This window comes from Phyllobates terribilis, unplaced genomic scaffold (assembly GCF_046119375.1).
Source record: "Phyllobates terribilis strain yellow unplaced genomic scaffold, ASM4611937v1 Scaffold_3__8_contigs__length_932513732, whole genome shotgun sequence".
Taxonomy (NCBI): Eukaryota; Metazoa; Chordata; class Amphibia; order Anura; family Dendrobatidae; genus Phyllobates; species Phyllobates terribilis.
In genome coordinates, this window is record NW_027362763.1 from 266,253,492 (window position 1) to 266,267,115 (window position 13,624).

The following is a 13,624-nucleotide window of genomic DNA, read 5'->3' on the forward strand; positions in this document are numbered from 1 at the left end:
GGAGAATTTCAGCTCTGAAGTTGTGAATGCAGCTGTAATAGTCACCGCAGACTACATCTATCTTTTATAGTAGGGAGTGCTCTGCAGATTTGTGATATATTGTTCTACATTTTCAGGTTTGATTTCACTCATAAGAAGCAGTCTGGTGGGGCTGGCCAGTATGGTAAAGTCATTGGCTATATCGAGCCTCTGGAAGCCGAAAATTACACAAAGGTGGAATTTGAGGACAGGACTGTAGGAACAAATGTCCCCAAACAGTTTGTTCCAGCTGTGGAGCAGGTGAGTGACCCAACCAGGGCTTGGACGTCAGCGTTCGCGTGACCTGTCACATGACTAAATGGCGTCACCGCGGGTCCTTTTAGACCATTGTGAGCCGCACAAGAGACCGGACGCATCGTACAGGAGACCGGGGGACATCAGAAGGTAAGTGTAATGTTTATTTTTTTATTTTAAATTATTTTTTTTACAGGTACTATGGTACCTGGGTCTGGATGAGAGTCTCCTCTTCTCCAAACCCGGGTACCATCTGCACATTGAATCGCTTCATATCCGCATGTGCACATGTAGTCATGCAGATATTAAGTGTTTCAATGCAAGTCAATGGCGGAACTTACGCTGCGTGTCCACAAAATTAATGGACATGCTGCGTATTTTTCCACAATGATAATCCACAGTGGAAATTTCCGCAGCATGTGCACAGCGCATGCGGATTATCATTGGGGACCATGGGGCACGTATTACCAAGCGTTTTTTAAGCGTTTTGGCTGCAGAAATTCCGCGGCAAAAACGCTTGAAAAACGCATAGTGGGCACGCAACCTAAGACTCTGTTCTTATCAGACTGTGACTTCCTTCAGGGAAAGTTCCCGCTGCATACACCGAATATAGCCAGAGGCCCACATTCACCCAACACTGATATGCAGCTGACTTTGGTTTATTGCTTTCGATTTATTTTATTGCACTTCCATGTACAGTGGCCCACTGTAAAAAAAAAAAAAAAAAAAAAAAAATTAGCCAACCGTGGCATAATGCGGAAGTACACATTGTGAAACCCCTCCGATGTATACCTCCGGCCCACCATTGTGTGATTTGAAACCAAGTAATATTACCTTCTCTCCAAGGTGTTGTATAAATATGTTCATGTCGCTCTGTAACAAAGAATTAGTATTGTTTCGTTACCTATGTAGTCATAGTGCAAGTTTTTGTCTTGCCGCTGGAGGTTTTCTTTAAAGTGAACCTGTCCCATTGTACATGCAATCTCATCTGAGGACAGCATGGTGTAGAGATGGAGAAGCTGAGCCAAATTATATGTAGGTTTTTTGGAGAAGATTCAGTATAACTTGTATTTTATCCATTGAAACCCCTGCTGTTTGATATGCAGATGAGCCCAGCGGGCGGTCCTACTCAGTGATTGATAGTTTAGTTTAATTTAGACTACAAAATTCTAATTAACAAGAATTCAAGCACAGGTAAGTGTAATTATTAATTAGGTGGCCAGCAGACTGTTAAAAACAGCTTTTTATAGTCAACTAAGAAAACCCCTTCCCACTTCATTCTGTCAGCAATGGCACTACGTATAAGAGAAATGTCACAAGACTTGAGAGAGAAAATTTAATTCTTTACAAAGAAAGCTAAAGGCTACAAGAAGATCAGCAAAGCTTTACTTATCAGTCAGAATACTACAGCAAAAGTTACACAATAATGTAACAAAGATGGAACTGCAACCATCTCCGAAATGTCCAGGCCAACCACAGAAGTTAACTCCTAACCAGGAGAGTCTTCTGATGAGATGGGATGAAAAAAATCAACATTCAAACTCACTGCAGTTAGCTAAAGAAGTAGAAAGCCAAACCGGGGAGAGTGTTACCCGTGACACAATACTGCATACACTGTAGATCAGGGGTGGGGAACCTCAGGCCCGAGGGCCTTTTACTGCCCTCTATGGCCTTTTTTCTCTGCGCCCGGGCAGATTCCTGGGGACCACACTGCTTGGGTCGGCAGCAGTGGTTTGATGGCCACCAGCCTTTTAATTTCTTCTTGCTATGTGAGCACACCCACTCAGCGTTTCCTACTGAATTCTGAGGCGCTTGCGATGAAAAATTACTTCCCGACACCAGTGCCAGCGTCAAGATGTACTTTGTGGACGGAGTTAGTGTACAATTTGTACGGCCCCCAAAGGATGGTAAAAATAGCCAAATGGTTCCTCACCCCTGCTGTAGAGGAATGCAGTGTCGGGGAGCTACATTTCATGTATCCACAGATGTACTGCTCTATATTGAAAGAGAACATGTTATTATCACTCTGCTCTTGGTAGACAATGATGCAAACACGCCCATCTAACACCACTGTAGCATTTCTGAATAACAGTTTGAAAGTGACTCAGTGGCCAAGTGTCTCCTTATCGGAACCCACCCGAATACTTATGGGGAATTCTGAAGAGACAAGTTGAGCATCACTCTCCATCCAGGGTCTAAAAGAGGTCGTTCTTGAAGAATGGAAACAGAGATGTTGCAATATGTCTCCAACGTGTTCATTCCATGCCTAAAATACTTAGTGCTGTCCTTAATAATCATGGAGGTCATACGAAGTACTAGATATAGTAGTTTTAATGTGGGGTGTACTCATTTTTAAATCAACTCATTTGAGTAAAGCTGAAGATTTTGTAATGGACGTTATATTATTAATCTTACTTTCATGTTATGGGTTAAAAAATGTATGAAACTCAATTTTGCCAAATTTTTAGAAGTTGATTTTATGTTGAGTGAGATATTGATTCAAATCTTGAGGGGTGTACTAATTTATGCTGAACACTGTATGTGTCTGCATGTGCAGTCATACAGGGTGAACTGTCAATCACTGAATAGGACTGCTCACTGGCCTTGTGCTTGTATGTATACAAGGGATTTCAATGAATAAAATACAACTACTGATTTATTCCACCTAAAAATATATATGAATCTAATCATGGTACCATTTCCTCATGACGGGCTCACTTTATCACACATATCCAGACATATGGTTAAAAGGGTTGTCCCCATTCAGAACCTCTCAGTCCCCGGTGCAGGTTGTTCTAAAACAAACTAACTGCACTTTACTCCACCTGGTTGAGTGAGTCTGTCACTTCTTCTTCGCCATGCATATGAAGTCTGTTTTCTGTTGCTTAAAGGGTTTCCGTGATGCCTGTGAGAAAGGACCTCTTACAGGACACAAGATTTCCGGCATCCGCTTTGTCCTGGAAGATGGGGCTCACCACATTGTGGATTCCAATGAAATCTCCTTCATCAGGGCAGGAGAAGGAGCCTTAAAACAAGGTACTTGGGTCTTGTCCCCTTACCTGAATGTGATTGTACTCATTGTTGGGTCCGGGTCTTTACTGGAGACACCGATCCTTTTTAAACAATAGGGATTTTTTCTGGATTTATGGATTTCCTGATATTGTGAACGTCCAGTGGCATGAACAAGATGCCTGGTTTGCATAACCCATTAGAAGTACATGCCCTCCTTTATTAATCGGCATTTGGGGCCACCCCTCTGTACATCTTATATGTACTATCTAGGCTTCCATACCCAGGAGAAGTCCAATGAAGATATAGCCACCTATTCGCCCTGTAGCAATGCTATGAGGTGCCCTGCACTTATTACTTGATGCCATGGACCTTTTAATAGCACGTTTTGAACTGTCATAATATAAAGGAGGTGTATTAAAGGGGTTCTCCACTACTGGACCCAAATTAAAATGAACACACTGGGTACTAGTGTCCCGCAGCGTTGCCGTTGCAGCGATGTTCCCAGAGGTGATGTGACATTGGTGTCTCCTGCAGTCAGTCAGTGACCACTTATCAGCTGCAGCCTTTAATAATTCATCATGGTGGACGTCTGCCCTACCAGAATATTGATGAGCTGCAGCTAGGAGAGACTTAACACTGGCATTTCATACACCAGTCAGAGAGAGAAAAATGTGGGACGAAATCATGAAACATTTATTAGGGCACTTGACTCTTTGGCACATTTTGGATTATCCAAAGGATTAGAGTGCGAAATCTGTGCCTGCAATAATCAGCTGCAGATCATCACCATTTTATGATTTTAGCTCATAGATTTTATGATTTTAGAACATAGATTTTATGATTTTAGATCATAGATTTTATGATCTTAGGTTAACTGTACGATGATATGGGGAACATGAGTACTATAAAAATCATATGTGCACTGTACCGGTCATAAGTATGGTTCTTGTGAAAATGGCTTAACCTATTGATAAGTGAAGGGGTTTCGGTGGTCCCATAGGGAAAAAGAAGCAAATTCTCAGATAACCCTTTAATGATAAATGCTCAGTTTGCATTGGGTCCCATGGAATGAAGCCTGATTTAAGCTGCAGAACTCTGCTTTCTAACACAATATCAATTGTAATTTGCATTTTTTCTGGCAGCTTTGGAGCAAGCAACTGTTACCATCCTGGAACCATTAATGTCCGTTGAGGTCGTTGCACCGAATGAATTCCAAGGTCCTGTGATTGCTGGCATTAACAGAAGACATGGAGTGATTGTAGGGCAAGATGGGTCTGAGGACTACTTTACACTTTATGCTAATGTAAGTATGTTAAAGGGAATGTGTTTTCAAAAACATTTTTTAACAATTGATGAAATATAATGTATTAATGTTTTAATTAAAACAACTAACTTTTTTATTGGTCTAAAATATGAAAAATAATTTAAAAGGTTTTGATATTTTTCACTATTAAACACTAGGGGGAGCAGCTGCTGCTATTTGCCATGAAAACCTAGTGTACTGCAAGCTCGTATTACGACTGCAGTAAATGTGGGCGGGGTCTGCTCGCGTGTGTGTGATGTCACTCCTCTCCTCCCCTTCTGGGTGTTTGCAAAAGGATAAGAGAAGATGAAGTTTAGGATCACAGTGCAGAGCCATTTTGTTGGTGACTGAAAAGTGATACTGAGATGTGTACAGTGGCAGCAGCAGATTCTGTTAGTTGGTGCTGCTCGCTGTATTACAGGTTGGGGTCAGATACGTGTAGTGTATTATGCGCTGGGGTCAGATGCGCGTCTCTGTGGGCTGTATCACACACACACGATTGGATTAGATACTGAAGGGATGTCTGAATGAGGCTTCACAATGACATAGCAGTGTTCAGTGCAAAGCCGCGTGATGATTACACTGCTGTGCTCCGCACAGTACTGCACTGACAGTGGTGGTGAGCGCAGGTCAGGCAGCCTGGCATCGTACTGCTAATCCCAGGCTACCGAGCTGTTCTCATTCCTGGAAGAAGTCTCCGCCGTACGCAGTGTTGACTTCTTCCAGTGGTGAGAATAGAGCGGTGCATGACAGTAGTACAATGTCAGGCTGCCGACCACCGCTCACTGCCCTGATGCTGTGCTCACTGCATGCCAGATCTCCGTTCTCTGAACCCAAACCTCCTGTCTCTGCTCGTGCTGAACACTGAGCGGTGACGGGGAAATTGTAGCTGACAGCACAGCTGGCGCCCATCTCCTCCCTTCCCCGACAGCCCAGCGGGCGTGCCCAGTTCACTGCTGGAGGCAGCCACAGTGTAAGATGTGGTCGCACACTGACCACAGTCTCCTACGCCCTGACGCTGCCATATGTAAGTGTCGTGCTCAGACACTTAATACAAATGACTGCCCCCAGTGGCTGTAGAAAATTACAAATAGAAAAATGTCAAAACAGTACATTTAATTTTGTATTAAAAATAATTGATTTTATAATCAATTGTGATTTTATTTTGTATTAATAATGACACATCCCCTTTAAGGGGATCTGATACCTATAATAATTGCCTTGTAGTCCTTGCTTATGTGCGCTGTGTGTTTTTACATTAGGACAGTGAACTTTTCAGGAGTTGGAGACCTTTTAACCCCTTCCTGACTTGACGATTTTCCATTTTTGTGCTTTTGTGTTCCCCCCCCCCCCCCTCCTCTTCTTCCAAGAGCCATAACTTTTTTTTATTTTTCTGAAGATATAGCTTGTTTTTTTGTGAGAGGAGTTGCACCTTTGATTGTCACCATCCATTTTATCATGTAACAAACTGGAAGGCAGGGAAAAAAATTCCAACTGCGGCAAAATTGCATATGATTCTCTTAGATCAGTACGACTATGGCAATACCAAACTTACATTTTTTGTTTCTTTTTTATTTAAGTGGTGAAAAAATATATATTTGTAAATTCATATGAAAAAATGTCTTGTTTTGCCATTTTCCAGGACCTGTAACATTTTCGTTTCTTGGTCAATGGGGCTGAGTGAGGCTTATTTTTCACACCTTGAGCTGACTTTTCTGATACTGATTTTGGGATAGATATGATGTTTTACTCATTTCTTGCTCCATTTTTTTCAGGTGTTGCCGTGGCTGAAAAAACGCAGTTCTTTCATTTTAGATTTTTTTCTCATTACGCAGTTTACCGATTGGGTTAAATAATTTTATATTTTTATAGGAAAAATGTGACTTAAAGTGTTTTATTTATTTTGTTTTCACTTTGTTGGGGGACTTGAACCTGCGATCGTATGACCTCTTGTACCACGCACAGCAATACCACAATATTGTTGTGTACAGTGAAAATCAAACCCTTCTATAAACGCCAGCCACAGTGCACCCAACACCCCCTCTGTGCCACACGATGTTAAAGCCGCTGTCACAGATTGACAGCAGCATTTGACATGCTAACAGGCAGATGATGGCTGAATAACAGTCATCACCTGCCAGTAAAGATTGCGGGCTCAGTTTGTGAGCAAAGTCAGGGAGCCAGCATATAATGTAACTGTATGTCACATGTTGGTAATGAGTTAATACCCTTGTTGTAGTCACTTTGCATCACTTTTTGGTTTTTGGAGTTAGGCGCACAAAACCTTTTAAGCCATGTGCACACTTGGAGGAAACGCAACAGATTTTTCATCTGAATTTTTGAGCAGAATATTCACTGCATATTACAGTACTAGCTGGCAATTTTTTTCAGTAGTATCATTAACATGGGGCAATTTTTTTAAACAGTTTATTAGTAGTGGACCAGCCCTTTTAGGTAATGCACATTTCTGGTGTGGATTCCAGTGTTGTGTCGTAATATTACTTCGTCTGTCCTAATCTTGTGATACAACCTCACTCTGACTGTACAGGTGAATGGGTTTGTGAAGTGTAATTCTGCATTTGCTCAATGTCCCGCTGACAGATTATGTGACCAGTGTAAGTACGGTGTGGTGACTTTGCACAATAATTTATTTTTTTTTACATAAATTAATGCTTTACCCTATTCCGATCTCCAGCCAGGATACAGAATCAGACTGGCTCCCATTGCAGTTATATGCATTGCAATACTTGATGTTACTTTTTTATTTTTACATTTTTTTTCTTCATAGGTTCCTCTTAATGATATGTTTGGCTATGCAAGTGAGCTCCGATCCTGTACAGAGGTATGTGCTGTGGGGGAGGTGTATCAAGAAGTGGGCTTCTTATTTATCTCCTTTACACCCCATTTACATGTCTGAGTTTTGTGTACTTGTTCCATCGTCTTTTGGGTTCTCTTTGCAGATAGAATACCTTGCCGTGCTAGCCTTTGGCCCCATTCACACATCATTAAATGTCTGAGTTTGGTCTGATTGTGGAAGAATTGCTCCGTGTGTAAAGATGAACTTGTGAATTCGGCCGAACTGCTAATTAGGTAGTAATGTGCTGCAGGATAACAGTCGGTCAGGTCACCTTAATAATCCATAGTAACCCTTGGAAGCAACGGTTGACATGTTGAAAGTCTTTTAAATGCTGGTCTCACATTTACCATGGCATTTAAGAGGTTAAACTGCTGCGATCAGCGCCAGCTCCAATTCCATCAGTTACTGGCTATGTAACCCAGCTGCCCCTGCGCTGTAAAGAAACGGCTCAGCTCCTTTATTGTGATGGCACATGGCTACTGTACTGGGAGGATGACCATCACCAAGGTAGTTGAAGGAACTGTCCAGAATTAGGGGTTGATATTGCAGCTTTCCTTCATGTCGTGGGGTGATTGATGTGTAACACACTGCACATTCAGTACTGTTCACTAAAATATTGGCTATAAACCTAAGATCTCATAGCTCCTTTATATGACTATTGATGGCACTGAATATTCCCGATTTCTGGACATTCAGTATGGTAATATCCGTACTGTAAACTGGAAGCTGCAGTGACAGCTCTCCTATGTGTGGATCCTTAATTCTGCAGTAAAGACTAGTGATGAGCGAGCGTGCTCGTTTAACCCTTTAAACAAGCATGCTTGGGTACTCCCCGAGTAGTTTGGCATGCTCGGCATTTCAGTTTCAGCCGCCGCTACTGCATGTGTCGCGGCTGTTACACAGCTGTGACACATGTAGGGATTGCCTGTTTGTCAGCCGAAACTATTTGGCGAGCACCCAAGCGTGCTTGTTTAAAGGGTTAAAAGAGCATGCTCGCTCATCACTAGTAAAGACACAAGTTATCATTTTCATTTTTTGTTTTTTGTTTTAGGGAAAGGGTGAATACACAATGGAGTACAGCCAGTACCTGCCATGCTTGCCTGGCACCCAGGAAGAATTGGTCACTAAATATCTGGAAGCCACAGGCCAACTTCCAGCGAAGAAGGGAAAGTACAAGAGCTGACCTCCTCCCTGCTAATGTCTCATAGACTCTGCAGCCGTCCGCTCTACTAGTCACTCTGACAATATTCCTCCTGAGTATATGTATACAGCGCCCGCTTGTACATACGGACGTGGTTCTTTCTGTGATGTGGACACTGCGCACACTGGTTTTTGTAAAACCCTTTGGACATAAATTGAGTTTCTGTCGCCTGCAAATCCAGAGAGCACGATACACGAGAAAACTGCTGTTCTACTGCAATGATCGGTGTCATGAAGCAGAAGGCTTAATTTTATTTTTTCTGGATCTAACTATTTGCTATTGAAATTCACTGCTAGATATACATGTGGATTGTGATCTCTGTACTGATGGCCAATTGGATTTGTACTGCAAACTGTGATATTAAAGTTCCTGGGCTGTATATTTCTGCAGTGCTCGGTCAGGGAATAAATAATTTGAATACATGAGCCATGATTTTTAATGGTAGGTCTGTGATATTGTCCGCTCACCCAGCTTTTCTAGCCACATATAGCAAAGTGGAAATATGACCTCTTTCAGATGTGAAAAAAAAATTGACAGATTTTCATCAATGTTCTGGATCAGATTTTCATTGGTGTTTGGTGCGAGTCCGTTTTTACCATCCATTTTTCTCCATTTTTTTTTCATGTGAACACCACTATAATGCAACTAGGGTGCAGCCATTGTCAAGTTTTTCACAGACCCATAGATTAGTATTGAGTTAGTAATTTTCATCTGTCACTTGGATCTAAAGCAGATATGGCTGTTTTTGTGTGGACATTCGGTGCGGCTGTGGACATGTCTATGATGGCTATGTGTATATAGCATTCATATATCCAACTCATATTATAAACTTGGAAACAGGGCGCTAAATATTAGGTAAGGTGCAGTAAATTGCCATGTACAATATGAGTAGTAGGAAGTATAGTAAAACATCTAAAATCTGCTTAATAGAGAAATGTCAAAATGTGTTGTGACCTGTGGAACATAAGAGTTCTAGTCCTAAAATGGAGATGTACCTAACAATTCACTATGATCTACAATTTAGGTTTCCACAGTTCTCCTTGGCTGATACTTTTTACACCTTGATACAGATAATAAGACATGTCCGCTCCTAGTCTAACCAGCAAAGCGTTCCTTATAATTCCTTAAAGGGAGATTGTCACCCCTAAACCTGTCTTGTTCCTCAACTTTATTAATCTACAGATGTAAGGTTTTTAGTGTCAGAATACTGTCGAGACATCTTACTGAAAGTACGCCCACTGTTGGAAAATGAGCTTTATTCCTCCTGAGAGCATCTGGCTTTCAATTATAGAGGAGTGGACAAGCTGCTGCAGTCACTGCTCGGTACACCGTGAGCGGCAGCTGTAAGCGCGCGCCGGGGTACCACTGACTGTGGCCATGACTGGAATCCAGCATCTCCTGGGAGGAATAAAGTTAATTTTCCTCCTGGTAGCTGCACTTTCAGCACAGTGACCAGGCTGCATTTTAATACCTTAACTTATATGTCTAGGTTAGTAGCAATTTGGGACATGACTAGTTCCCTTTAAATTAAATCACTTATACATTCATATAGGGGCCTTAGCCCCTATAAAAATCATAACTGAAGAGCAGATTTCACTAATTGCGTTTTACAAAGAAAAAAAAAAAATGTATTACATATGTAAGAGACAGGGCCACTGTGTGATCCTGTCTGAAGACAAGAGGGATGAGAGCATTGCGGCACTGACACTGCGCTTGGCTCCTGCAGTGTTCGTGTGTACATGGCTGGGGATTCAATTCTGACAGTGCTCCAAAGTGAGCTCCGTCAATTGACATGAAGAGAGGAACATTGCACTGAGCTCTTGGCCACGCCAAGGGTGCACCGAGGTCCCATCATTTACATACGGTAGTGTTCAAAATAATAGCAGTCCAATATGACTAACCAGATTAATCACGGTCTTTGGTGTAAATTATATTACCACATGTCAAACAATTTACCAGTTGGTGCAGTAGATTCTAAGAAAACCAACAGACTCAGCATTCATGATCTGTATGTTTTTGAATCTGTGTATTTGAATGATTAATTGAAAGGAAATGTGTTCAACATAATAGCAGTGTGGAGTTCAATTAGTGAGGTCAATCATTCTGTGAAGAAACAGGTGTGAATCAGGCGGCCCTTATTTAATGGTGAAGCCAGCACATGATGTACATGCATTTCTCCTTGAAAGCCTGAAAAATGTGGGTCGTTCGAGACATTGTTCAGAAGAACAGCGTACTTTGATTAAAAAGTTGATTGGAGAGGGTAAAACTTATAAAGAAGTGCAGACAATGATAGGCTGTTCAGCTAAATTGATCTCCAATGCTTTAAAATGGAAAGAAAAACTAGAGAGATGTAGAAGAAAACAGAAGACTACCATTCGAATGGATCGAAGAATAGTCAGAATGGCAAAGGCTCAGCCAATGATCAGCTCCAGGATGATCAAAGTCAGTCTCAAGTTACCTGTGAGTACTGTGACCGTTAGAAGACGCCTGTGTGAAGCTTATCTCTTAGCAAAAAGTCCCCGCAAAGTCCCACTGTTTAAAAAAAAACAACATGTACTGAAGCGGATACAATTTGCCAAAGAACACATCAACTGGCCTAAAGAGAAATGGAGAAACATTTTGTGGACTGATGAAAGTAAAATTGTTCTTTTTGGGTCCAAGGGCAGCAGACAGTTTGTAAGACGACCCCCAAACTCTGCATTCAAGCCGCAGTACACTCTGAAGACAGTGAAGCATTTTGGTGCAAGCATCATGATATGAGCATGTTTCTCTTACTATGGTGCTGGATCTATTTACTGCATACTAGGGATCATGGACCAGTTTGCATATATTAAAATACTTGAACAAGTCATGTTGCCTTACGCTGAAGAGGATATGCCCATGATGGGTGTTTCAACAAGACAACAACCCTAAATGCACCAGTAAACGGGCAAAATATTAGTTCGAGTACAACAAAATTGAGGTTCTGGAGTGGCCAGCCCAATCCCCGGACATTTAATCCGATAGAACACTTGTGGGGTGACATCAAAAATGCCATTTCTGAGGCAAAGCCAAAAAATTGTGGGATGTAGTCAAAGCATCCTGGGCTGGAATAACAGTTGACAGGTGCCAGAAGTTGGTTGACTCTATGCAACATAGATGTGAAGCAGTTCTAAAAAACTGTGGGTATACAACGAATTATTAGGTTAGTGATTCACAGGAATGCTAAATCCTCAAAAAAAAAAAGAGAACATATTGTGAGTTTGTAAAGACAAATGCAGACACTGCTATTTTTTTAGAATTATTTTCTGTAAAGTAGTTAAAATGATATACATTTCTCTTCATGCTTTGAATTAGAACAGTGTGCAATGTTCCCAATGCTGGAAATAAAAACTAGTATAAAGATTTTGTGCTTAATTCATGTTTTTGAACACACTGCTATTATTTTTTATTTTGAACACTACTGCATGTAATAAAAAACAGTTTTATGACAAATTTAATTATTAATCTTTAACACAGGTATGTTTTTTTTTATAGGGGATAAGCCCCCTACATTCATGTCTGGTGGTTTAATTTGTGTTTTGGGGGTGATTGACTCCCTTTAAATAAAAATTAGAGATTATGAAAAAGATTCACAGCACCCCCGGCCTGACCTCTACATCGGTACTCTGTTACAGACAGATCCAGGTAGGGTGAACCTCAAATCCCGGTAATCTGGGTGACTCTTGACTTCTGGTTTCCCCACGATTTACGTCACGACATGGATGCCGGACAAGGCACCAGTAAATCTTTTTGCTCAACTCCACTGAAACTGTTGCTGGCAATTTTAACATTTTTATTAATTTATCCAATTCTTTTTCATGTTATAAATATTTCCCTGCCACAGACATAACGAAATCCTGTTCATATAACCACGGCCCCCACAAGTCATGCTCTCAGGATTTCCTTAGTATTGCACAGGTGATGGAAGTACCATCAAGACATCAGGAATTCTCCCCCCTGTGCAATACTATGGAAATCCTGAAAACATCACGTGGGGGCCGTGAGGACTGGAGTTTGGAAAACACTGATCTAACCAAATAGATAAATGAAACTGCTCATTACAACAGAGCTGTGCCCACAGTATGGGGTATGCTGGAGAAATATGCAGAACTAATGGGGAGGAGTGCAGAGGACCACAGGGGTCTGTTCCTTACATGTGGGTGGAAATTCTTCATTCTCTAATCGGATACGTATAAAGCCTCACAGATTTTTATGATCATGGAAAGCATGGCCCAGTTTGTAGTTCTTGAGAGATAACGTCATTGCAGACCATGTTGTATTGTCAGTGATTTGTAGCGCCTCCTCTTGTCCGGTCTGGCATGTACATGTGCCCTAGTTTTGCTTCGCAGCCTTGTCTCATGTTATTTCATGTGGGCGAGCCTCTGGGGGGAATGTATTAGGAATACGAATTTCTGCGCAGTGACCTAACCCATTATTTTACAAGTGTGTGTGCTGCCAGCGAGGCCATAAGATGGGCGTTACTCCTAAACCACTTGTGTCTTCCTTATTCTTAATTTCCTTATTTTAAAGGCAAACACATTTTATTGAAATTTATTTTACTTTTTTTTTTTTTAACAATTTGATTTTTTTTTTCTCTTAAATGCTGATTACTAGAGAAAACTAAATTCGCTTTATTAGCAAGTATGTAGTATTCGCATAGTTTAGGATCTGTGCTGGAATGTTCCAGGTTGCACAAGATTAATGTGGAGAAAGAATATATCATGTTGTGATTTCTAAGGGTTCATTCTGCAGTCTATGAAAAATGGCCCAATCACAAACTGCCCCGTGGCTCTCCTGATCTGAGCATGACCGTCTCATAGAAATTCATCAGGCTGTCACTCTCGGGTCGGGAGACCTGTTTTTTTTTTTCACTTGATAAAGTTGCTGGTACAGCACTGAAACGCATAGAGCAGTAAAGAAACTTCAAAATTACTGCGGCAAGAGACTTCATTTTCCA

At 41.3% G+C, this 13,624-nt stretch overlaps 1 protein-coding gene across 1 annotated transcript in view; it reads left to right on the forward strand.

The window, feature by feature from the left end:
• Positions 1-9,071, forward strand: part of GFM1 (G elongation factor mitochondrial 1) — a 30,750-nt gene extending 21,679 nt beyond the window's left edge. Inside the window, exons 14-18 of the mRNA XM_073674792.1 lie at positions 117-279; positions 3,165-3,309; positions 4,428-4,588; positions 7,377-7,430; positions 8,497-9,071. Of these exons, the coding sequence (XP_073530893.1) occupies positions 117-279; positions 3,165-3,309; positions 4,428-4,588; positions 7,377-7,430; positions 8,497-8,628 (655 nt within the window). The 3' untranslated portion in view covers positions 8,629-9,071. The remainder of the gene's footprint in view (positions 1-116; positions 280-3,164; positions 3,310-4,427; positions 4,589-7,376; positions 7,431-8,496) is intronic.
• The last annotated feature ends 4,553 nt before the right edge of the window (positions 9,072-13,624 follow it).